The sequence below is a fragment of the Saccostrea echinata genome, unplaced genomic scaffold (assembly GCF_033153115.1).
Source record: "Saccostrea echinata isolate AGI-Se365-2 ecotype Australia unplaced genomic scaffold, CSIRO_AGI_Sech_v1 ptg000001l, whole genome shotgun sequence".
Lineage (NCBI taxonomy): Eukaryota > Metazoa > Mollusca > Bivalvia > Ostreida > Ostreidae > Saccostrea > Saccostrea echinata.
The window spans coordinates 32,238,500-32,265,401 of NW_026889750.1; the positions used below are offsets into that span (position 1 = coordinate 32,238,500).

At 33.7% G+C, this 26,902-nt stretch overlaps 2 protein-coding genes and 1 non-coding gene across 4 annotated transcripts; all 3 read right to left on the reverse strand.

Annotated features, from left to right (window-relative positions):
• Window positions 1–313: 313 nt before the first annotated feature.
• Window positions 314–6,014, reverse strand: LOC133189993 (uncharacterized). 2 transcript variants are annotated; one of them, XM_061325466.1, is made up of 3 exons: window positions 5,646–6,014; window positions 1,222–1,371; window positions 314–644 (listed from the first exon to the last, which is right to left on the reverse strand). In XM_061325466.1, exons 1-3 carry the CDS (start codon window positions 5,833–5,835, stop codon window positions 490–492), a joined length of 495 nt encoding a protein of 164 aa, XP_061181450.1. In that variant the 5' UTR covers window positions 5,836–6,014; the 3' UTR covers window positions 314–489. The 2 variants fall into 2 exon arrangements, with proteins under 2 accessions (XP_061181450.1, XP_061181441.1); XM_061325457.1 differs by lacking the exon at window positions 5,646–6,014 and adding an exon at window positions 3,328–3,556.
• Window positions 6,015–15,911: 9,897 nt separating this feature from the next.
• LOC133190000 (heat shock cognate 71 kDa protein) lies at window positions 15,912–20,074 on the reverse strand. The gene is made up of 7 exons (XM_061325478.1): window positions 19,986–20,074; window positions 19,518–19,729; window positions 19,200–19,405; window positions 17,843–18,010; window positions 17,106–17,658; window positions 16,569–16,970; window positions 15,912–16,355 (listed from the first exon to the last, which is right to left on the reverse strand). The coding sequence occupies exons 2-7, from the start codon at window positions 19,723–19,725 to the stop codon at window positions 15,913–15,915; spliced, it is 1,980 nt and encodes a 659-aa protein (XP_061181462.1). The 5' UTR covers window positions 19,726–19,729; window positions 19,986–20,074; the 3' UTR covers window position 15,912.
• On the reverse strand, window positions 16,427–16,522 carry LOC133198891 (small nucleolar RNA SNORD14). Its single transcript, XR_009722653.1, has one exon. It is a non-coding gene; the product is annotated as a small nucleolar RNA SNORD14 (small nucleolar RNA).
• Window positions 20,075–26,902: the final 6,828 nt, after the last annotated feature.

Here is a 26,902-nt window from a genome sequence, read left to right on the forward strand (position 1 = left end):
TAAAGCAGCCCAGTTACGCATGAATCTAAAGATCATCACTATCCTTGATTCCCTTTGCACTATCACCAAGTCATTGTTGATTAATACTGTTGGAATACACCGTACAAAACTGTACTGCACACAGTATCCTATACGTGACTGTGTAGTCCTATTTATTTTGGTGTTGTGATAAATCTTTATATTTCAGGAAGCTGAAGATGGGGAAAAATTTGCGTTCTGATGTCTATTTTTGTCTTGCGGTGATGATTTGATGGAATACAAAAAAGGCTCTAGAGCATTTTTCTTCCTCCAACGAAAACAGAAACACGTAATCTACACATTCATTCGTAACTTTATTTCCTAAAATACTTTAACTATGAGATTTTCAAAAATACATCTACATGTATATCTAATTTATCATTATCATGTTATAGTGGGAATTGCGCCGCCTCTTTATCAAGATCTGTCAGCAAACACCTCATCTCACAGACTATATTTGGCTTCGCAGGTTCATCCCTGGACGAGGCTTGGTTTGACCAGATGGATGGCCATCAGTGCTGTAGCCACACCGTATATTAGTCCGGCGATGACAGCCAGCGCGAATGACCACGAAAGGGCGCTTCCGTTTGCGCCATAAATAATGATTCCTAGGAGAGTAGATCCCGCTACAAAATTGAAGAAAAAGAAGAAAGTATAGAGAAAAATAGTCGACTGTAATTGAAGTAGTTATCTAAAGAGATTCAAAAAGGACAATTTGTGGAGCTTGGAAGTTTTCAATGAATGAATGAATAAATAAATAAATATTTGAAGAAATAAATATTTGAAGAAATAAATAAATAAAATATCCATAGGTAAATCTTTTTTTTAATTATCTAATTTACCCTTTTAATACCATAAAGGATTAATAAAAACAAAGACACAGATATTTAGCATTATTGAAAATCCTCGAAACGGCTCTTAATTTGCATCACAAATACCCTAATTGTGTTATATGAGCATGAAACGCAATTATAGTGAAATTGTTTCTGTCAAGCCTGATGGCGTTAAAATTTTCGAAAAATATATTTTTTCTTTCTACTCCCAATATTTATCTTATACAGAAATCATTTCAAGAATATATGGTTAACAACAACAACACTTTTACTTCCTGACGGTAAGTATTCTTTCAAAATTAAAATGCAAATCGAAAAATTTTTGTGATATCAGATATCACCTACACAACATAGAAATACATATATGTACCTGCAATTCCTACTGTCACCAAACTTATGATGAACAGGACTCGGTTTCCCGCTGTTTTGCTTATGAATATGTATAGGATGATCAGGATCAGCCCCACAAATCCAGCAATCAGTCCGATTGTTTCAAAAGCTTGGGTGGCTCCAAACCAACCTATCAAAATAACGATAACAAGTCGTCATTGGACACAGTCAATCAAATAACAATGGGAAAAGTCGTCATAATTAAGACGCATCCTATCAAAATAACGATAAGAAAAGTATGGACACAGCCAATCAAAATAAGATGGGAAAAGTCGTCATAGGATACAATCTATCGAAATAACGATAGTAAATGTCTTCATAGGGAAAAAAAAACTATCAAAATACCGCAACGATAGGAAATGTAGTCATAGGACACAACCTAATCATGCAAAATAACGATAAAGTTGTCTTAGGACATTTTCACCGATAGTTTTGACTTTGGGTGAGAATGACTAACATCGAAAACACGTAAACTTAACGCCCTGGTAGTAGAAAATGCTGTATGCACTTATTAAACTCTGTGAAATTTACATTATTTTTCCAGCTATTGCTTCAACACTTGCTGTGATGTGCATGTTATCGCCTACGAAAATTCTCGCTATCGATGAACTTGTAATTTTTTAGAGTGATAATTTTATCATATAGGGTGCTATAGAAATTATTTATTATTATTACATCATAACTCCAAACCAACCAATTAAGAAAAGTAATATCATTCATCATTCATTTTTTCTGTTAAAGAAATGTCAAGCAATTCTTCTCGAAGGTCTATAGCTACTCTCATAGGAACAAATCATGCAAAATGATGAATGAATGAAAAATCGTACGTGCATCATCACACTAGCAGTCCAACAATAAATAGGAATGGATCAGCAATAATTCGTGGGTAAGCCATGAGACGGCCATGATAAATGATATAATTGGTAAACTAAAAATTAAGCTAGTGGAGACATTCTTCCAACCAGTGATCTAGAGCAACTTATCAATACATTCAAAATACCTACAGTATGCAGTTTCGAGAAATATACGAATAAGTAACGCATGTGAATACATGAGCTGTATAGGAAACTTAAAATTTATTTCTTTTGCTAAATGCCGAGCCAGGGGGATATTAATGTCACCTTCAAACTCCTGAAGTGACTGCCTGTAGACCAACTGAAAAAGGGGCAAACGTTTCTAGAAATCTCTGAATGAAAAAATCGTCAATTATTCGTGTTTCTTACTACAGCTCTGACATATACTAGTATTTGAATGGCATTAATAAAAACCACATGGGTCACAATACTCAAAGTAGCAAACTAAAAAAGTGTAATATGTGTAGATCTGCATTTTCTTATAGAACGACCACATTTTCTCGGATGTAGGATAAAGCAATTTGCTGTCTCCACGAATTTTCCTAACACAAAAAGAAAATAATATAAAGTACGCTATTGTATGCAAATCTCATTTGTTATCTAAAGATATATAAATAGCAAGAAAAAGTGATGCTCAACAAAAAGTAATAAGTAACATGTGTCTTACACGAAGGACTTTTTGGTGGTGTTAAAAGATCTTTGTTCTATTTTTTTCTTATACCTTACATGCACACGCTCTGTACAATGAGTGTCTCTCCTTCTCTACACACGCCTACATGCGTGCACGCTCATCAGAAAGATATGAGATGTTTCTTAAGGCTGTATGTACAAATCATTTGTTATCCTTCCAGCTGGCGTTGTAATTAAACATGATCGCCCTACTTAATTCGCCCTTTTTTTCTTCTATAGACATTTTTCTTATTCTGTATCCATTTGTTCGAAACATGAATGATCATTCCTGAGAATCAATTATGAAAATATATTTTCATGTATAGTTGGTCACATAATTTTCTTATTTTAACAAGTGTTATGAAAAGAAACACATTTTTAAAAAAAATAATGAAATTACAAAATACAATCTAATAAAGGCAAATAGAAAGAAGCATTTGAAACAGTATACCGTACAAACTGTACATATACAAGTATAAGACAATATAATAGCAAATGAGTGATTGGGACAAACGACTATTTAAAGAAAAATCTTATGCTCCTTCAAAAGTTTTTATATATACCGGATCCTGAGGACACCGAATAACAGTAGGGTTGACAAATCCTCCAGAGTCCCCAATGATGAGAGTAGACGTATCCAGACCAATGACTCCAATAGGCCGTGGAAAATCCCACCAGATGGAATAACACAGCAACAATGACACAGATAAAGGTGATTTTCACCACTAAGTTAGCGTTCCCAAACCCCGCCATCTTCCCATCAACACGAAGGAGTTTTGTTTATTTGTGCGTAAGGAGGTTAACACTGGGTACCCCCAAGGGATAATAGAAAAACCCGCATCTAATATTGGAGTAAGCTCGAAATTTTCATCAAGGGGTAATGTAGAACTTTTTCTTCAAGAATTCCATTCGAAATACCAGCGAAGGCAAACGACGGATTTTAACTGGGAAATTTAAGACTTGGCGGTATGAAAAATGGAAAATAGTGTCAAAACTTAATATATTGCTTTTGATAGAACCTTGAAACAAGTTCTTCTATATAAAGCATTCGAAGTATCACATACCAGTCTAACGATATACATGCCTCGACTATAATTTGAAGATACTCTCTTTAAAGAAATCAGTGAATTGGCAAAAGAAATCTGAAATCTAAGGAACGTTCGATCTAAGAACGTTTTACACATTTTCAAGAATAAAAAGTAATAACTAATGCTAAAAGTTGATGAAGGCTATATATTCCGATTCAACAACGTCTTAAAAGAAAACAAGATGTGTTTGTGAAAGACTGATGCCCCCGTATAGCAGCTTATGGCGAAAATTAAAGTTTCTCAAATGCAAGTCAAATTCCAAGGTCAAGTTCAAGAGATCAAAAATGTTATCCAAAGAAAGGACTTGTGTCAATGGATAAACCTGTAACAATTGAAAGCCCTATTACTAACTGTTCAAAAGTTATGGCCAAAGTTAAAGTTTTTTAAAAGTGGGTCAATTTCTAAGGTCAAGGTCAAAATATTTACACCCATGGAAAGGTCTTGTCACGATGAATACACATGTGAAATATGAAAGCCTAGCACCAACCGTTCAAAAGTTATGGCCAAGGTTAAAGTTGGGAAATTTTTTTTTACAGAAGTGGGTCAAACTCCAAGGTCAAGAGGTCAAATATGTTGGTACCCAGTGGAAGGTCTTTTCACACGAAATACACACGTGAAATATGAAAGCCATAGCTTTAACCAATCCAAAGTTATGGTCAAGGTTAATGTTTTCTAAAAGTGGGTCAAACTCAAGGTCAAGGTCAAAAGGTCAAAATTGTTGGTATACAAAGGAAGGTCTTGTCACAATAAATATACCTGTGAAAATTGAAAACGGTAGTGCTAACTGTTCAAAAGTTATGGCCAAGGTAATTTTTTTTTAAGTGGGTTAATCTCTAAGGTCAAGGTCAAAAGGTCCAAAATATTTACACATATGGAAAGGTCTTGTCAAAATGAATATACATGTGAAATATGAAAGCCCTAGCATCAACCATTCAAAAGTTATGGCCAAGGTTAAAGTTGAGTATTCTTTTGCAAAAGTGGGTCAAACTCCAAGGTCAAGTCAAGAGGTCAAATATGTTGGTACCAAGAGGAAAGTCTTGTCACAAGAAATACACATGTGAGATATTAAAGCCATAGCTTCAACCAATAAAAAATTAGGGCAATGTTAAAGTTTTTGCGGACAAACAGATAAACAGACAGACAGACAAGACAAGGGCAAAAACTATATACCCCCGAATCTTCGATTACGGGGGCATGATAATCAGCAGATTTATAAAATAAATAAAGATACATAGAGATACTTAAGTTTTGTTTCCACGAACTTTTTTTGAATATATACATTAAAACTTCACTCTTAACTTTTTAAAGATTATGTCGACATGCGGGATAATTATTACAACATAAACGTGAACATTTATCAATTTATTTATGTTAACATGTGAATTATCCATGTTGACATTCTAGATAAACATGCAATTGATATATATTGACATGCGAGATAAATATGTTTTTTTATATGTAATTTATTAAAAAATAAGCTGCCTCGTAATCAGAACAATAAGTTAAACAAAAAATATTTAGATAAGATAAAATAAACTTTAAAAATCCGTCCATCGTTGGCGGACGTATTTCATGATTTCTACATGCAGTTATTCTTTCCTATAAAAAATTGCAGTAATAGATCTATACATTTTTTAAATGAAAATTGAAGAAATTTCAAATCCATATCTTCGTTTAAACTTTTGTACAGTTCGAAGTGTCAAAAATTTTGAATAGATCGATGACAATAGGCAGTTCTCTAAGAACATGTGTAAAGTGAGAATTCTTGGATCCGCCTATTGTCGGTGACTCACCTGCAGTGTATGGGTCCTCCAGACAATGGAATCTAGGCGTAAGGATACACGCCTTCCAGAGTCCAGTATAGAACACCCCTCCGTCTGACCAATGGTTGGACGAGAATCCAATCACGTGAACAAACACAGATGTCGCAAGGAGCGCAGACGACAATTTAGGGGTGGACCGAACGTCTAAAAAATCTTCCATAGATTTTTAAAAATGTCGGAGCCATCGGACGAAATTCCACAATCTGTAAACTAAATAAATTGCAGCGACTTCAATTCTTCAAGCAAAACTTTCTCTTCTCTGTGAAGTTTCTGGCCAGAAAAATAAAATTGCTCGAATCTTATCTTCTGAACTTAAGAATCAAACGAAGTAGAACCGCACGTGTCGACCCACGGCTTTTAATAGAAAACACATCTCTAATCATAGGTTAGGTTCTCTTACAGCACAAGTTGCCTCGGTTCACGTTGTGTAGAAAGAATTAAAACTTCAAGTGATCAGCGGAAATTTTTAAAAATCCCAATTGCTTCAATGCAACGAAGTAAACTATTTGATGGGTCTGGGAAGGTTATGGAGGGGGAGGGTAGAAGTACATGTAATCATAATAAAGGTAGGATAACAACATTATGGCACAAACAGGTGTAGTGTAGACGCAATTAAGCTACTATATATTTCCTATGTTTATACCTCTCTGGCTTCTTGATGTTGCATAATGGAATGGAATTGCAGAATGGTAGAACTACAATAAACGATCGAAAGGAGTCGACAGTTTATTATGATCTTTAACCTCTGGAAGATTTGCATTTAGCAACAGGCGCGGGTCCTGGAATTTTTTCCAGGGGTGGGGTCCACCCCAATGAAAAAATTCCAATCCAAAGAAAAAACACTTAATTCCTTTCCAATGCGTATTAAACCCTGAAAATTTCTTGACAAGCATAAAAACACCCTATTTCGTAGTAGTGATGGTGGGGTACACGTTTTTTTTAGGGGGTCCAAAGTCATTTTTTATTTGCTTCAGTATATACTCTCAATAACTAATCAAATTCCAGGGGTGGGGTGGGGTGTGGTCCGAACCCCCCTCTAGATCCGCACATGTAGCAAAGTGAATACGTCTCTCCAGCTGGATAAATGATCAAGTTGCTTTAAAAATCTTTGTATAAATTTTCTTTGGTTTTTGTATCAAGTATACAGATTTTAAAAAGATTATCAGAACTTATTCCTCACCTTTGCAAGCTCAAATTCAATGTTGGTTACAAGTAAAAAACGCATGACCTTGAGAAGGGCGATAACTAGGGCTGGGACGATACAACTTTTTCTATATCGATACGTATCCCGATATTTGAGCCACGATACGATATGTATCACGATATGTTTAATTGGTTATAACTTCTTTTTTTATATTGAAATGAACAAGACATTTCTTCGCAAATAAGAATAAATTATTCAAAGAAATTGTATATCTGTTGTAAAACTTAATTATTTTGCACAAGTGATCTTAATTATTGTGTATTTCATATTTATATTTAAATTAAGCATATTTATTTTATATATTAAACCCAAAATGTTAAGTAAACAAAGAAAAACATATGTCGATATTTTTTCATACGTATCGATATGCGTATCATCCTCACATTGAATCGATATTATCGATATCTCGATATATCGTCCCAGCCCTAGCGATAACAAAGATACCATAGGTACGACCTTTGTTTTCAGGTGCTTATATTTTGCAATCTTTCTTGCTTTACAGTGCAGTTGATCTTGATAAAACTTCGCTATACCCATATTTTTCATAAATTTCATGGCCGTAGGAACCGGAGGGACGGTCACGGGGGGCCGTAGTGCCCCCCCCCACCAAATAATTTTGCCGATATATAGAATACTATAGAAAACATAGCTACTATATGCTCGTGTCCCCTCAACAAAAGACCTCTTTTTTTTTTTTTTTTTTTTTTTTTTTATTTTTTTTTTTTTTTTTGCTTGTCAAAGATTTCTTGGTAGTTGATAGTGCCTCCCCGCAACTGAAAATGTGTGGATGTGCCCCCCCCCCCCCCCAAATGAAATTGCTACCTACGGGCCTGATCTTTCGCTTTGTGATACTAATATCTTAAAACACATGATTTTGACTTATTATGTTCCTTTCAAAAATCACTAAATGCTTTCTATATCATGTAATTTTAAACTTATACATTACTAACCATGACCTTAAGGGACAAGCTTTTTGAAAAAAATGTATAAACTTTAAATTTTTTATTTACCAAAAGAGCGAAAAAAAGATGTACATATTGCATTGTTTTGTATGGAGCCATAATTCTGCCACCACTTAACTTGTTAGATAATTATTGCAGCCCGGAGAACCGGGCTGCTCTATAAATATAAGTTTAAGTTTTGGTGTATGGTATTGAGGTGGGAGAAGTTATTAAGAATTAAAGGTTAACTATACATGAAAAATATTACACATCAGAATGTTCTTTCCTTTTCTAAATTACGAGACACACAATATATTTACTTCCATGAAGTACACCTTTAAAAATACATATGTTTTTCATATGTGATATACAAAGTTGCTTATCATTTACTATCCACAAAACGACAGGTCCCTTATTTTAGAACATTAAATTTTACTTATCGTATAAAAAACGTACGTTACACAGTTTGAGTTTTATAGTCATTAAGTCAAATATATTTTGATGGTACTAGTAGGTTATACATGTGTCTGATTCTGATTTATATTTTATGCAGCCAACAGTTACTTGAAGAAATAATAAAGTTTAAAACGGTATCGTTTTTGTTCGATTTTCATCCGATTAGAAGCTTCCCGTAAATCATCTCGACTATAGTCTCGATCATTCACGCAAGTCGAAGCGGTGTGATGATCAAGACTTTACTTCATTTATTTCCCGGGCGACAATTGATGGCAACAATGTTTTCTTGTGTTGTCTTGTCAGATGTTTATGTCATCTTGTCAGATCCTTGTGAGAACTATCCTTCCAAGTCGAGGGTTTCTGTGGTGTATGGTGGCATATTTCTGCCCCCTATATGCAAGATAAATTATGTTAACATGCAACATAATTCTGTTAACATGCAACATAATTATGTAGACATACGACTTATTTATGTCAACATGCAAAATAATTATGTTGACTTGCAAGTTACCAATCTCTCTAGAGATTCTAATTTTAATGTTGGTAAACTTACTTACAAACGCCATTATATGACGTCACACAAGCAGGATGCAACATGATATTATATTAACATGCGACTTATTCATGTTAACATGCGAGATAAATATGTGAACATACGACTTATTTATGTCAACATGCAACATAATTATGATAACATGCGAGTTGATTATGTCAACATGCGAAATATGTATGTTGACATGAAACGTATCATCTTGCATGTTGACATATATATCTTATATAATAAAATATAACTCGCATGTTGGCATAAATAAGTTGAATGTTGACATGAATAACTCGCATGTTGACATAAATATCTTGTATGTTACCATATTTATCATGCTGTTAACATAAATACGTTGCATGTCAACATAATTTTGTTGCATCTTGCTTTTAGCATGTCGTAAACTGGCGTTAGTAAGTTTACCAACATTAAAATTAGATTCTCTAAAAAGATTGGGAACTTGCATGTTAACATAATTATTATGCATGTAGACACAATTACCTTGAATGTTGACATACTTTTCTCGCATGTTAATATAATTAATCTTGCATGTAGGGGGCATGCAGAAATATGCCACCATAGTACTTATTTATGTCAATATGCAAGATAATTATGTTAACATGCAATTTATTTATGTCAACATGCGACTTATTTATGTCAACATGCGAGTTATATTTTTAATGCAAGATGATATGTTAACATGCAACTTATCTTTGTCAACATGCGACTTATTTATTTCAATATGCGAGTTATGTATGGTGGCATATTTCTGCCCCCTACATGCAATATAAATTATGTTACCATGCGAGAAAAGTATGTCAACATGCAAAACAATTATGTCTACATGCAAAATAATTATGTTGACATGCAAGTTACCAATCATTTTAGAGAATCTAATTTTAATATTGGTAAACTTACATACTTATGCCAGTAAACGACATCATATAAGCAAGATGCAACAGACTTATGTTGACATGCGACTTATTTATAAAACATGCAAGATAATTATGTTAACATGCAAGATATTTATGTAAACATGCGACTTATTCATGTTAACATGCAACATAATTATGTAGACATGCTACTTATTTATGTCAACATGCAAGATAAATATGTTATCATACATTTTATTTATGTCAACATGCACATAATTTATGTCAACATTTTTTTATTTTCAACATGCGACTTAAATATGTCAACATGCAAGTTATATTTTTACAAGCAAAATATTTATGTCAACATACAAGATAATAACTTGCATTTCGACATACATATCTTGCATGTTGACATGATTAACTCGCATGTTAAAATAATTATCTTGCATGTTGACATAAATAAGTTGCATGACTACATAATTATCTTGCATGTTAACATAATTTATCTTGCATGTAAGGGGCAGAAATATGCCACCATAAACATGCAAAACATTTATATCAACATACAAGGTAATAAGTTGCATGTCAACATACATATTTCGCATGTTGACATAATTAACCTGCATGTCGACGTAAATAAGTTGCATGTCATTGTCTACATAAATAAGTCGCATGTTTACATAATTATGTTGCATGTCAACTTAATTTATCTTGCATGTAGGGGGAAGAAATATGCCACCATAGGTTTCTGATCCACTCCGCTCCACATAAACCTGGTTTATGTGGAGCGAAGTGGATCAGTAGCCCTTGACTTGGGAAAATGTATATGAACTTGTCGGATCATGGCTAGGAACTTAGTATTTTGAAATTAAAGCCTGTTATGCCACTTTTTGACATCTACTTGTCACTATACGTGTCCAGCATGTAAAAATAAGTCGATATACTTTTCTGACTTGGATAAAGAGATAACAGAGAGTTGCAGAGACATCCATTGTAAAAACCCCACAATTGAGGTATATTTTGAATAAAATTTCTTACATTAGATACATCCCCTGCCTAATGCATGGTATTTGTGATTAAAAATATATTATTTTACTCCTATAATCGTTTTATTTCACTTAGCTCTTAAGTTTAAACGGCCCATTTAGCCTTGGAATGTCGCAATGACGTTTCAGAAACCATAATTTGTCTGTCCGAACTTTCCATCACGGAGGTCTGAAGCTAAATTTACAAACTGATGTTCAAAATGTCCTTCCTCAGGAATCTTCACTATCCTTAGGGTGGGTCTACAAAATAGTTTGCTTCTTTCGACATATGATGACCCACTCAAAGGTTTACTAATAAGGTTCAAGGTTAGAATTTAACGAAGAAAAACACAATATATGAATACTGGAGCCTCGGTTGACAATGGTTTTCTTGGAGTGAAAATTTCAATGTTACCCTCAACTACATGCTGTATTTATTATATTATACTGATTTTTTTTATACAAATACATATTACACTGAACCGTGTGCGCATAAATTCTGCGCAGTCATTATTTTTTGGAATATCACCCGTCGTCAAGCAATGTTGACTATGCTGGAGGGCGTGGTTTCATCGTTCAGAGGGTAATAGTGTTTTTAGTGTTTCTCGACGAATCAAATTCAACTAATTTACATGAAATTACTTTTTATATTTGATATTACTTTTTATTCTATGACTGAATAATTTCTATTTCTCTGATTGGATCAGATCCAACAGTGAAGAAATATACTACGTTATATTCACCTGCACGTGACCTTCCAGGTGAATAAAAGGATTTATTTTCTCTACATTGGTCTAAAAATAGATGGAGAAATTCCAAATTGATACAAATAGTTTTTTGAAAGCTATTTCACTTTCTACTGACTTTCATCCAGGTGAACATAAAATTATGGAATTAGGGGGAGGGGTTGGTGTTGGGGATGGGGTGGAACCCCCCCCCCTACTATTTTTCTGAACATAAATTTTTACTTTTAATTAAAACTGAAAACATTCATTGAAAGGCTGGTCCCGAACTAATGGGCCTTAATCCCCCCACCCCAACCCCATATGATAACAAAATTTGAAGTTAAGAGAGTTCTTTTCGTGGGGGCTAATCAAACAGTTTTTTCAGCTGCATTTTCTCTGATAATGCCCCCCCCCTTCCCCCTTCAAAATCGATAGTACAAAAGAGCCAGATATTATTTCTATTTTTCATAGCAACTTATGTACATGAAGATTCAAAAACTTCCAAATTAATATGACTGGCAATGTTTATTTAACCCTGCTTCTCTCATTACATTTGGCTAAGACTTCAGCAAATGTGAACAAGTAAGATAGCATGAACTGCTTCCTAAGTTTTATCATTTAATCATATAATAAAATAGTTATTGCTGTTTTTCTTCAGTCAATACGATGATTTACCCACCTTCGAAAGACAATATTCACCCCGCCCTTTTTGCTCGTTGAATATTGTACTCCTTGGGGGGCTAAATCATCGTATTGACCTCCAAAACAGCAATAATTGTATAATAGTACACATGGGTGGATACAGGATTTGTGAGGGGGGGGGGCGTGGATAACTTCGTTCAGGCAGGGGGTTTGGGGGCCTGGGTTTTCGTGAATTTAAGAGTAAAACCAGGCACAAAAATAGTGGTATTGACTAGTTATGCACACAATATACGATATTTTACTTTTAAAAGAAACACACACACACACACATAAAAAACCAAAAAAAAACAACGAACAAACAAGATCAGATTTTAAAAATAGCATTTTACCTAGACATACAAGAAGTCACAAAAATCAGAATGTCACTTAAGAGGGCTGGGTGGTTGTGGCCATTTTCAGACTATATTGATCTTCTTTAGAAGAAGAGCTCCATATAAAGATATACAAAAATGATCAAATTTTAAAACTAAAATGTATGAAATTTTTGTTTGCCAAATGATAGTTGACAGCTTAAGATATCATATCTAAAAAAAATTAAGTTATATCTGATGGTTAATTTGTTGACTCCCCAGTCTCCTTAAGTATCCGGCCCATATTAGCCTCAGATTCAATGGTATTGAATGCATAACAGATATGTATGGACTGAGTACTCAGTATATTTAAAAATAATTTTCATGTTTTAGAATCAGTATGTTAGAGCGGAACATGCCCTAATTTTTTACCTTGTCCTGTCCTTGAAGAGTTATCTCCCTTTGATTTTATTCAATAAAAATAAAAATCTATCCAGTGAAAAAAAGTTTTTAATTATTTTTCTATCTCTTTTGATCAAAAACATCTTTCAATCACAGCATTTATTGATATTCTAAGTATTTAATTTTTTAATTTTTTTTAATCTACTTTTTTCCATAGAATTCAATATAATCTTCAAAGATTAATAACTGCTTAGGTAGTAATTTTTTTTTTGTTATACCTTTAAAAATTGTTTCCTATATAATTCTATACTTTAAAAAGTCTAACAATTCCAATGTTTTACTGAGCGGTCATAAAAAAATCGATGTTTGACCGCAGAGCAAGATATTGGACCTGTCGATGAGATGTTGGACCGCTTACGTCACAGTGTGGGCGGGGTCAGGTGTATCTTATTTGCATTCGTTGGAGTTCGACAGAACTTCACGGAATTGACCAAGTTTAAACCGCAGTGCGGGTAAACAAAATTTACATCATGTTATGTCAAAATAAAAAATAAAAGATATAACAAAACATTTATTGACTGTGTTCTCGGGCAAATACGTTTTGTTGACCCCTCGAACCAAACTGTTCTTGGGTCCGACAAAACGGATGTTGCCCTTGAACCCAGTCAATAAATGTATATTGTTGAAAATTTCTCTTGGTAAATCCTTTTCTATTCTAAAGTGCTTTGAAACAATATCATAGTACTTTAAATACGACTGATATTTAAGGTTAGAAAATTAGGTCCTAATGTGGGTCGGATATCTTAATCACTAGTGGGGTTTTCAAGCAGCATACGTCTTGGATTCCGTGTTCAACAAAAATATCGATGATTTTACTGATGTCAACCTGGATGTCCGTATGTATAAATAAATTAAACATTGCAACGTTTGTTTTTATAAGTATTATACATATACGACAGATACACTGTAGGTTAGGGTGGTGTAATTTCGACCGATTATTTTTTTTATATTTAGATTTGTTCAAGTATGTCACTGCCTCTTACATGTATTACGCTAAACTTTTACTGGATCCATTTTCCTTCGGAACACCTTTTATTGTTCAGATTACATTGTATTATATGTATTATTCGTCATGATATAAAATAAATGTGTTCGATTTACAATATATGTGTGTTGGGTAAAAAAAACGGCCTCAGGCAAACAGTTTGGTTCTTGGGTCCGACAAAACGCATGTTGCCCGAGAACCCAGTCAATAAATGTATAGTGTGTACACTATAATGGGTTATAAACAAATTATTTTAAGGTAGGCCTATTTATGAACGGTCGAAATTAACCAGGTGGTCGAAGTTACACCACCCTAACCTATATCCTGACGTTAAATTCCATTTATATGGAAAGATTATGAGATGTGTGTAATGAAAAAAGTCTTGTATCTATACAAGTGAATATTATTGCATAGTTACACCATTTGATAAATAAATACATCAGTCAGTGGACGGGTTTGTAACGTAGACCGTCTGATTTTAAATTCATTTATTTACCTTCGATCATGCAGCCTTTAAATATTGCAGTATTTTTCCTTTCATCATGATAGGAAATTGACAAGTGCAGTCTACCCTTCAAACGAAATCGGGAGACGTTTTCCGGTTTGAATAATTATGAGATAATATTCATAGCCTAGGGAATGCAAGGTTTTCAGACTTTCAGTCCAAAAATTTATTTTTACAATAGCTCCAAAACTATGTGAGGTATAAAGTTAAAACTTGTACAGTTTATAAATATGTCATTGATTAACAGATAGAAAGTATCACTTGAAAACAAATATTTAAAAAAAATATTTTTTGAGAAAAAAAAATTCAAAAAATTTGCATATTTAAAAAAAATGCACCTGTTTAATTCTGTACTTTTAGTGAAAACCATCATTGCAGAAATAATATGTGTTCATCAATGAAGGGCAAGTTGGACGTGAATGGTCCCTGAAAGACTGTTATTGAAAGCATGACATGCATGAAGACAAGACCCCTATAAAATCCGCCATTTGCAATGTACTTTTGGTTTCAAATCTTAACATTTGGACAAAATAAAAAGGGAAAATAACTTTCCAGAGGCTATCGAAGTCCAACTTGCCCTTCACTGATAAACATATATTGTTTCTGCAATGATGGCTTTCACTAAAAGTACGGAATTAGGTGTATTTTTTAAAAATATATGAATTTTTCTCGATAAATATTTTTTTTAAGTATTTGTTATCAAGTGATACTTTCTATCTGTTAATCAATGATATCTTTCTATACTGTAAAAGTATAACTTTATAAACCACATAGTTTTGGAGCTATTGTAAAAATAAATTTTTGGACATGTTGACCTTTTGCAAAACCTTAATAAGAAAACCGATTCTTGGTCATTAAATAAAATTACCATTTTTTGATTGACCATTAATTATAAAACCAAAGTAAGGCATTATTAATACAGTAAACTTCTTTTATAACGTACACGGTTATAAAGTATCTCCGGATGTAAAGTGGCCATTTCGTAGTCCCGGCAAAGTGTCTATACATTTCATTTGTAAAAACACCGCTTACAACGTACTTGTATATAACGCATATTTCATAAGCCACAAAAAAAAAAAAAAAAAAAAAATCCCGACCTACCGACCCTCGATTTTTTGGGAATGTTACATGAAACAATTTTTTTTTTAGGCCTAAGCGGACTCAAACTTCCGGTAATGGTATGAAAATCATTCAACCGTTAAATTACCGACATTCACAAAGTTAAGATGTCCTTACTTCTTAGATACAAAATTATATCCTATATATAATATTTCCCCCTCAAATAGGATGTTGCGTTTCTTTTGCGTTTCCGTATAATAAATACCGCAAAATACCACAAACATATTGATCAGAACAATTTTTACTTTAGTAATTGTTTCCAATAAATTAAACATAGCAACGAAGATAACATGAGCATTGCAAGTTTTCAACAATTTTACACACAACAACATGGGACTTGACAGTTGATAATACAGTCTTTTTAGCATTTTGTATTAATTGTTGTGCCATGATCTTTTCCAATTTCTTTAATCGACCTCCTCAATAGTTGGTCCACCGCCGCTACCGCCACCTGGAGCTGCACCACCACCTGGGGCACCACCTCCGAAGTTGGGCATTCCTCCTGGCATACCACCCTCAGGGGCACCTCCAGCGGCCTGATACAACTTGGTGATAATAGGGTTGCAAACTCCCTCCAGTTCCTTCTGTTTGTGTTCAAATTCTTCCTTCTCAGCCAATTGGTTCTGGTCCATCCACTTAATAATTTCATCACATTTGTCAAGGATTGTCTTCTTGTCACCTTCACTGATTTTGTCCTTCAGTTTCTCGTCATCAACTGTGGATTTCATGTTGAAGGCATAGCTTTCTAGACCATTCTTGGCAGCAATTCTGTCACGCTGTTTCTCATCCTCCTGTTTGTATTTCTCAGCGTCACTAACCATACGGTCAATTTCATCTTTGCTGAGACGTCCTGAAATAATAAATTAAATGAATCTCTACTGCAATCAAAATAACAAAATTTGTTGAAACCTTGCATTGGTGATATTCAGACATCCAAGGAAGGATTAAGCCATCTTCAGACACAAAAGTGCCTTCTGGTGGAAACCGCGAATGGAGAACAAATTTTCATCACAATATCACCAGTACTAGAAAATATAACTAACCATTTAATTTTCAGACTTACCTTTGTCATTGGTAATGGTGATCTTATTCTCTTTGCCTGTGCTCTTATCTACAGCAGACACATTTAGAATACCATTGGCATCAATATCGAAGGTGACTTCAATCTGGGGAACTCCTCGAGGTGCCGGAGGAATACCAGTCAGCTCGAATTTTCCAAGCAGGTTGTTGTCTTTGGTCATCGCTCTTTCTCCTTCGTACACTTGGATGAGCACACCTGGCTGGTTGTCAGAGTACGTAGTGAATGTTTGCGTTTGCTTTGTTGGAATGGTAGTGTTCCTTTTGATGAGACTTGTCATCACACCTCCAGCGGTCTCAATACCAAGGGACAGAGGTGTGACGTCCAACAAGAGCAAGTCTTGGACCTCCTCAGATTTATCTCCAGATAAAATGGCAGCCTGGACAGCTAAAAGAAAAAAGAAAAGTAGGTGAAATTACTTAACATTTACTTTTCACAGTTAGTTAACAGTTTTCCCATCTGTCTCTTGTTACCTCTCTACAAAGAAAAATGCAAAAAGTGCAAGAATTTTTTAACAATTACCTGCTCCATAAGCAACAGCCTCATCGGGGTTGATGGATTTGTTCAATTCTTTTCCATTGAAAAAGTCCTGCAGAAGTTTCTGGATTTTTGGAATACGAGTAGATCCTCCCACAAGGACGATGTCATGAATCTGTCCCTTGTCCAGCTTGGCATCCCTCAGAGCCTTTTCTACAGGCTCCATGGTTCCTCTGAACAAGTCGGCATTCAGTTCCTCAAACCTAGCCCTGGTAATACTAGTGTAAAAGTCAATACCCTCAAACAGAGAGTCAATCTCAATACTGGCCTGAGAGCTTGATGAAAGGGTCCTCTTTGCCCTCTCACATGCTGTTCTCAGACGTCTAACAGCTCGTTTGTTGTCAGAAATGTCTTTCTTGTGTTTTCGTTTGAATTCTTGGATAAAGTGGTTCACCATCCTGTTATCGAAGTCCTCACCACCTAAATGAGTATCTCCTGATGTAGATTTGACTTCAAAGATTCCATCTTCAATGGTCAGAATTGAGACATCAAAGGTTCCTCCTCCCAAATCAAAGATCAAGACATTGCGCTCTCCTTGCTAAAATGAAAAAAAAAAATATTTTAAAGCATTAAATAGACACACAATAATTTGCTGCTGCCATACAGTTTTCATTGTTGCTTTCATTTCCAATCAAGTTGAAAGGTTTTGTTTTTTTTTAATTTAAAGCTTTCTTGAATTCCAAACTTTGTTTAGCCCTTAAGAATTTCTAAAATTAATTTACCGATTGATTTCCAACTTTCTTGTCAAGACCATAAGCAATGGCAGCTGCTGTGGGTTCATTGATAATACGTAGAACATTCAACCCTGAAATTGTACCAGCATCTTTAGTAGCCTGTCGTTGTGAATCATTGAAGTAGGCAGGAACTGTGACCACAGCATTGGTAATTGTCTGCAATTTACATGAAACGACTTGAAAAAACAAACAACAAAAGCTTTTCCTTTTTCCTCTTAATTTTATAGAGAATTCAGGAGAGAGTGTAATAAAGCCACCAAGGAAGACCTCTATGGAAAAAACATTAGTGCTGCTATCAATTTCAAGAAAAGAACATTTGATTATGTATACAGGTTTGGCACAATCTCTTAAGCTATATAGCTTGAGTTAGGTATATACGTTTAAGCTTTCCAGAAAAAGATTTAAAAAGCTTATTTTAGCCTATTTATATGCAATTTTTCACAAAAATGGTTTGTAAGAGACATAAAAGTTGCAAGTATTTATACTATGGACTATCAAAAAGCAACCCAAACCAAAGATAATTCTAACGTTGCAGTTTTAGAATACTTGTAACCAAAAGACTCATTTTCATTGTTTGGATATCTGTACACCACCCTGTGTGCATTGAGGCATGGATAAGCATTACTTCACATTGTGCTGAATTATTATCAATCATCTTGTTCAAAATAATTGACCTTCGAATTTCATTCTAGAAGCAACTGTGTGGTAACAAATTGCTTTATATAGCCCCAAAACTTTTAGAACTCTTTTTAGGTGCAACATTTTATTTAAGGAATGAAATTAATAGCTACCCAATTTATACGGTGTAAAGTGGGTTGGGGCAGTTTACGCTTCATAAACCGCAAAGCGTAAACTGTTCCAACCCACTTTACACCGTATAAATTGGGTAGCTATTAATTTCATTCCTTACAATTTAATTTTCATTCATTTAGTGTAAGAAAAAAAAGAGGACAGCCCTTCAAAATCGACTTCAAATTGTACAAAATTCAAATGTTACGTCGGGCGGATCGATACGTTTTTGATGCAAGTCGTTGTGATGTAGGCAACCCAATTTATACAATATAAAGTAAATTTTTAATCCAATCAAATACCACGTTATAACCAGAATTAAATTATACATGTTGAAAAAATATCAAATTTAAGAAAAAAGTGTGATGAAGCAGCTAGATCAAGCTACTCTGAATAGCATAATAAAGCTAATTCAAGCTATACAGCTTTATGAAGAGATTGTGCCAGACCTGGTACATATTCAAAGAATGTTAACTTGTACTCTAATTGGACTCTTGTTCAATGCCCAATTGTATTTTTTTTTTTTTTGAAATGAAGGATGCAAGCAAGTTCTTACTTTGCCTAGATATGCTTCAGCTGTTTCCTTCATCTTTGTCAGGACCATAGATGATATTTCTTCAGCAGAGAATGTTTTCTGCTCTCCTTTGTATTCTACTTGGATCATTGGCTTTGATGCATTGTTGACAACATGGAATGGCCAATGTTTCATATCTGCTTGAACGGAGGGGTCGGTATATTTCCTACCAATGAGTCGCTTGGCATCTATAAAATAAAATTGTGCATTTTTAATGGGCGACTTCACACTGCTATAAATATATAAATATAATAGCTTTTTCAGTGATCCGAATTTCAAATTTCCATGAATGGTGCTTACCAAAAATTGTGTTGGTAGGATTCATGGCAACCTGGTTTTTGGCAGCATCTCCAATCAACCTCTCTGTGTCTGTAAATGCTACATAGCTAGGTGTAGTTCTGTTCCCTTGATCGTTAGCAATGATCTCAACTTTGCCATGCTGAAAGACTCCTACACAGGAATATGTTGTTCCAAGATCTATACCGATCGCTTGGGCGGTTTTACTCATGTTGCTGAAAACGTATTAAAAAATGCAATGTATGACGTCTGAAATTAAACTATAGAAAAAGTATTCGTCAAGGCAACGGTCACGAGTTTTCAACTTACTCACTGTTCTATTAAACTACCCCGTATATAAAAAACAAGAGGTTATTCTTTGTCTTACGAAAATAAGTATTTCAGAAACACTTTCAGCAATCGCGTGAACCGGCAGTACAGCACATCCAAAGCACCTATACTGTAGTATATTTCAAGTAGTAAAATACGTACCTAGATGTACTTTGACTCCTGCTAACCTTTTTTCTTTTCCTCACCGGTCTGTTCTCTTACCCGGCGTGTTCCGATCTTTTATCAAAGGGAGGATGTGACGTCATTTAGAAGAATCTAGAATGTTCTAGCCCCCTTGCACCCAATAGAATTCGTATCCAAGACAAATAGGGAGCATACTTCTTCGAATTATTTTATAAGTCAGCACACATAAAGAATGTTATAGATTCTCTAAAAAGAAGTTAATGAAAGAAAAAAAAGGTTTTCAGGAAAAATTAACTATTTTAAAGTTTTTCTGAAAGATTTATACGATATCAAATTCAAATTTTTATATTACGAAATATAATAGATACGACTCCCTCTCGTTACCGCTCAAACATGATGAAATCACGTGTTTTTACACATGTGTTCTCTGAAATAAATGATAAAACTTTTCAAATCCAGAAATTTCTGCGTGCTAAGCTTCCTCTTTCGTTTTAAAAGAAGAATAATCTAGAAAAAAATATGAAGTGGTAACACATGAAATATTGACTATACTTAGCATGCTTAGTACTCAATTAACATGTTAATGGATTGAAATTAATTGCGTCTTCCTTGATCAGTGTTGATTGGTTTTAGTCAATTTTTTTTCTTTAAATGCCATCGCTGGTTTTAGCAGTGACATAAATAATTATTTGTGTCTCTGGTTCTAGGCTTTCTGATTAATTAAGGTACGTTGAATTTTGTAAGCTATACACATGTATGGCCGTAGATATAGAACGGGAGCCAGTCAAAGCGCCCCCTAAGAAAATCGTTCCGGTCAAAGCGTACCATGATTTTGGTCAAATGGCCCCCTGATTCTGGTCAAAGTGCCCCCTTATAGAATTTTACAGGAAATTGATGTTAAAATACCGTCCCCAAGAATTGGTCAAAGCGCCCCTTTGTTTTGGTCAAAGCGCCCCGTGGAGAATATTCTTTAACGAAACCAGAGACATATATGTCTCTGACGAAACCGATAGTACGGTGGCTGGTATAGGACATGGTATGAGATTTGTTTTTTAATTAATTCGTGACCACGAAATAAAATTCGTGGGAACGAAATAAAAATTCGTGGCCACGAAATAAAATTCGTGGGAACGAAATAAAAATTCTTGGCCACGAAATAAAATTCGTGGGAACGAAATAAAATTCGTGGCCACGAAATAAAAATTCATGGCCACGAAATAAAAATTCGTGGCCACGAAATAAAGTTTGCTACACAACGCCATTTTAGCTTCTTCTGTTTTATGTCATTCAAGATGAACGAACTTATATATAACTATATCATTCAATTGGAATGAGCCAACGGGATATTTGTGTAATGAGCAATGAAATTTGATACTGATACGTAGTTATACTCCTCACATGCTAAGATTTTGTGTCTTTATTTCATTACAACTATGTGACAGGATTCAATAGAAAATGTTAGAAAACAGCAAATAAGCCCTTAAAGTCATTAATGTTCGGGTTGCCTTGACTAATATCAGGAACAAAACTTACCAGAATTATTATAGAAATATATTATAAAAATACATAACTTGACTAATATAAAATTGTCCCTGTGTATTATATCATCTAAAAAATCGTGACTTCATGCTGTGTCATGTAGCATGATGACAAGCTAAAGAGAACACTTTCATTTTGTTTTATCATTTGGTTAGGATGTCATTTTGGATGAAGTATCATTGAACTGCCTAAAACTCCAGAACAGTCAATTGAATCAGCTTGAATGTTTTGTTTTAATTTTGGGCACAGAGCAAAAGAGAGAGTTTATTCTTTTTTTTTTTTTTTTTTTTTTTTTTTACATCTAAACTATGTTCATAATGCATGTACCAATTCTCAGCTGCTTCTAATATATATGCAAATTAAATATATAGGTATTTATAATGATGTTCATCAGTGCGGGCAAGTAACAATAATCTAACTGTGTCTGTGTGTCATGGGACAGACCCTCACTAGGTCCATAGCAAATTATCATTTTAACACTATATGTACATATAATTGTAAAATAAAAATTCGTGGCCACGAAATAAAAATTCGTGGCCACGATTTTTTATTTCATGGCCATGAATTTTATTTCGTGGCCACGAATTTTATTTCGTTCCCACGAATTTAATTTCGTGGCCACGAATTAATAAAAAAAATTCTCATACCATGTCCTATAGCAGCCACCGTACGATAGTGATATTTTGACAAATTGATAAATAATTAGAAACGGTTTCTTATCGTCTTCCCCCCTTTAAAAAAATATATTGTGGGGCGCTTTGACCAATACTTGAGGACGGTATTTTATACAAGTAGCGTAATTTTTTAAAATTAGATAAATTGAAAAAAGGAAAAATTTAAATGTAAAATCCTGAAAGGAAAACTACTTCAATGCAACTATGTATAACATCTTTATGCAAGTCTGAAAAAGTTTCAGTTCCCCATGCATCTTTGCATATGAAGATACATAGTAAATCATAGTATTAGAATATGTAATATAACTAACAATAGTATATTTCTGTTCGGTAGTGTAAAAGTAATCCGATCAAGTTTACTCTCCATTTTCATTTTTCTTTAATATATGCATAAAAAAAAGAAGAAAAAAAGTATATCAATTTATTAAATAATATCATCTTGATACACTGTATGTGCTTTTAGGATTTTATTCAGTGTAATAAACTTCTAATTTCCAAATTTTACATTTCTGTACGACCATTTCACACTTAGGCCTCCGCGTGGCAAGAGCTGAGCAACGGCATCGGTATCATTTGGGGGGTAGGGGGATAATTAAATGATACCGGCGAACATTCTCATTTCTTTGGAAATGTTTTCTTTAAGATTATGCAAACTTAATCTATGAAACATTTTTCATGGGACAACGTTGAACAAACAAAAATCAACTAAAACTTAAAGTATATATGAAATGTATTTTTCGGGATACGAAATAAATAGCATAAATTAGTAAAGGGAAATAAAATGAAATTAAATAAAAATTTAGGTTTTTTTTATTTTTTTTTTTTAAATTGCAAACGAACATTCTATAAAAATATCTAAGGGGCGCTTTGACCAAAATCAGAAGGGGGCACATTGCTTGGGGACGGTTTCGAAATGAAATTTTTCTATAAGAATTATGAGGGGGCGCTTTGACCAATATTGGAGGGGGGGGGCGGTTTTGTAACATCATTTTACTGTAAAATTATATTAGGGGGCTCTTTGACCAAAATCAGGGGGCACTTTGACTAAAATCAGTGAGCTCTTTGACCAAAATCAGGGGACGCTTTGACCAAAATCAGGGGACATTTTGACCGGGACGGTTTTCTTAGGGGGCGCTTTGACTGGATTTCATATAGAACCACAGGTGGGGACGGGACCCTAGTACATTCAAACATAAATCATTGGATCATAAGTTTACTGTTAATAACATGAGCTTTAAAATATACAGACATAATTGTTTATTTCAGAAAGATTCCCAATCTATGGAAAGATCGTGAAAATTTAATGATGTGAAAAATAAGAAAAATAGCATATATAGTATTTTTGAGAACTGAGAGCTAAAAAAAAAATCCACGGAATATTTCCAAATCAAGTCTGTTTTTATATTAGTGTCACTTCATGAACTTTCATTGCTATTTTCAGTAACTTGCATTTATAAATAAATAAAAAAAAATAATAAAAAAATAAATCGAATTTTGGCTAAGCTTTAGATGCCATTGCTGGATATGATACTGCTCTCAAGATGGCTACAAGCTTGCAAATTAATACCACTCAATTTCATTATTTCTTTTTCTTCAGGTGAAGCAAAGTCTGTAAATATCTTTAGTTATAACTAGGGATGGCAACGAATATTCGAATATTCATTCGATGAGTTAATATTCGAATATGAATTTAAGATTCGAATATTCGTTGTTTTTCAGATTTCATAAAAAGAAGCACTGTGATTAATAAATTTTGATTAGAACAATGCTGGAATTATCCCTGTTTAATTTACTAGCAATCAATTTCGATCTCCTGATTTCTTTCACTACTTTCTTATCTTATAGGTATACTAAATTACATTTATATTGTTTTGAGTAAGGTGTTGAGGAATTGTACAATAATGCTTTATGTATAATACAAACCGTTCTTTCATAGTTTTTATCAGTTAGATACCATCGGGTCTAGAATCGAGGACAACAAAATGAAAACCTTCTTAGAATGTCTAAAAGACGCGAAGAGTATACTTTTCAAAATATATTTAATTGATCATTGAAGGAATGTCCGATAGAATTAGTCTGTAATTATAAATATTACTCAATTTCAGAGTAATTGTGTAAATTACTTGATTATCTCGGGTTGTCCATAATCCTAAATTTTATATTCATTATCGGGAAATTAGTTAATTACCTAGGAAAATTGTCTATGGAAATATTTGTTTATATTTTAAAAACATTGTATTAAAGATTATAATCATATCTCTTATTAGGCAGATAATTGTAATTTATCAGAACAGTACACCGTTACGACTATATCTTGCCTTTGGTAAGACGACTGGTTCCTCAGTTGGAGCTACTATAAATACACATGTTTCATTTGTTAAAATTATACTTTTCTACATTGAAATCAATTATTTATTTCAAACATTGACAAATATCAAATGAAATTTCTTATTGTACACGTACAAAAGTCAATTTTACTTCCAATATAAGTATACCTACGCAAAACCTTTCATGAGAGTAGGATGATGTATATATAAATTAAACAGATTTTATTTATTTTATCGAATATTCGAATATATTCGAATACTTTCATTGAATATTCGAATATGAATTATTGACAAAATTGACATCCCTAGTTATAACACTTAGCGGTTTGCAGAGTAGAATAAAAACGGAAAGTAAATGATATTGCTCACCAACTTAAGGGTTACATGTAAGTTTTCTTTTAAAGAACAGGCACTTGGAGTATGGACCCCCCTTTCTTCCATTTTTTTTTTTTCTTTTTAAAAAATCTGGGATCAAGTCACCTTTTCCCTATTTTTGTATTCTAATATGCACTATATGTTATCGATAATGTAACCCTTTTGTCTCTATAAGCTGTTTTTAAATATATCGTTATCGACTGACTCTCTTTTCATGTATCAATCGAAAACAATATATTTAAAAACAGTTTATGGAGACAAAAGGGTTACATTATCGATAACATGTAGTGCAGATTAGAAAATAGGAAAAAGGTGACTCGACCCCAGATTTGAAAAGAAAAAAATGGAAAGGGGGGGGGTCCATACCCCAAGTGCCTGTGATTTAAAGGAGAGTAAATGTCACATGAGAGTAAATGTCACATGTGACATGATCGTAACTGAAATATGTTGGTATCTATAAAAAAAAAACTGTCTTATACAAAAAATTAGAATTTTTCAATTTAAATTTGTATATATGACAATTCGTAATTGTCGTGTACTCATTATATATATGAATTTCTAATTTAATAATTAGTAAACGACAATACCATCGTTAATGATAAGACATTTTCCTTTAAGTTAGGATATCATAATTTCCCTACCCTTTGAGTTACATAGCAAGTGTCAGTGGTCAGCATGTGGCTGCATTGCCCATATCTTTTGCGTTTTTGGACATTAACTTGGTGGCCAGCATTTAGTTGCACCAAAATTGCTACGTGTATTTTCAATGTGTTTGACTAATGGTCAGCTTTTGGTTGCGTTAGTCACGTAATCAATGGTCAACATATGGTTGCATTGAATTTTATTGCGAAGAATGCAATGTGTTGACTGTGTTGGGTAAGCATATTAATTAATCAATGGTCAACATATGGCTGCATCGAATTTTATTGCAAAGACTGCAATGTTTTGACATTGTTAGATAAGCATATAAATACCAAGATGTACATTTGTATCTTTTCTTAAGTTGTATTTACCATTTTGTAAATTTTGGATTTTTAATTTTAATTCTTTTTTTATTTGTTTTGGATTGTTGACAGCATTTTTACTTTTAATTATCTCCTCCTTAAATTTTCCCCTTGGGCTGCACCTAGGTTTACTCATAAGTCATTTTTCCATTGTTTGCATCGCGCTATTGTTAATATGTTTTTGATATTAAATTTTAGTTAGTGTTTGTTTTGAATTTAGCAATGGAAATTAATTTGTCTGACTACATTTCGGGTGGCGCAAGGAAATGCTTGAAGCCTTTCCTTTTTTGGCCATATTTTGGAGGCCACCTATTTTGCCAATTTATATATGTTATGTAATAGTCACATACTGGGAGGCCAATTTGTTTAATATTTTTTCTCAGGAATTGTGTTTTAATGTTACATGGTCTCCCAGTCTTTTTCATTCAGTTTTATGTATTATATTATATGTTGTCATTTCATAATAAATGACATTGTTTGGAATAAATCTGTCTTGTGTTATTTGGCAAAAAACAAGCTCAATGTAGTCAGAGGAGTGTTTAATCCTAGGAATGAAAGCTAAACTTAAAAGTAATGTTGTGCAAGACAAATTTCAAATTATAAACAATATGGATGATTCCCATTTCATATGAGAGTAACTGGAGGAAGTGTCATAACTTTGGCGCAATGGTTAAGGTGGGTAAAATGCGTTATGTTCCTTATTTTTTGAAGAGGAAATACAAAATGTTCAGAGGCATACAGTTACTGGTAGTATTCGACCCGAAATTTTGTCTTTATCACTATACAAGATTGTTTAGAGAAGACGAAGATCCTCTGATTAAATATTAGTGGATGAACACAAGAAGATTTCCTCTTCAGAAAGATGATATCCGCCAAAATATTGGCGTTAAAAAATATACAATGATGAATCAATCAAAAAGGTAGTGTATACCAAAGAATGTCATATCTTGATCCTCAGACATTTTTTTACGTTCAAATCAATGGCATCGGAACAGAAGATACAATATATAAATACT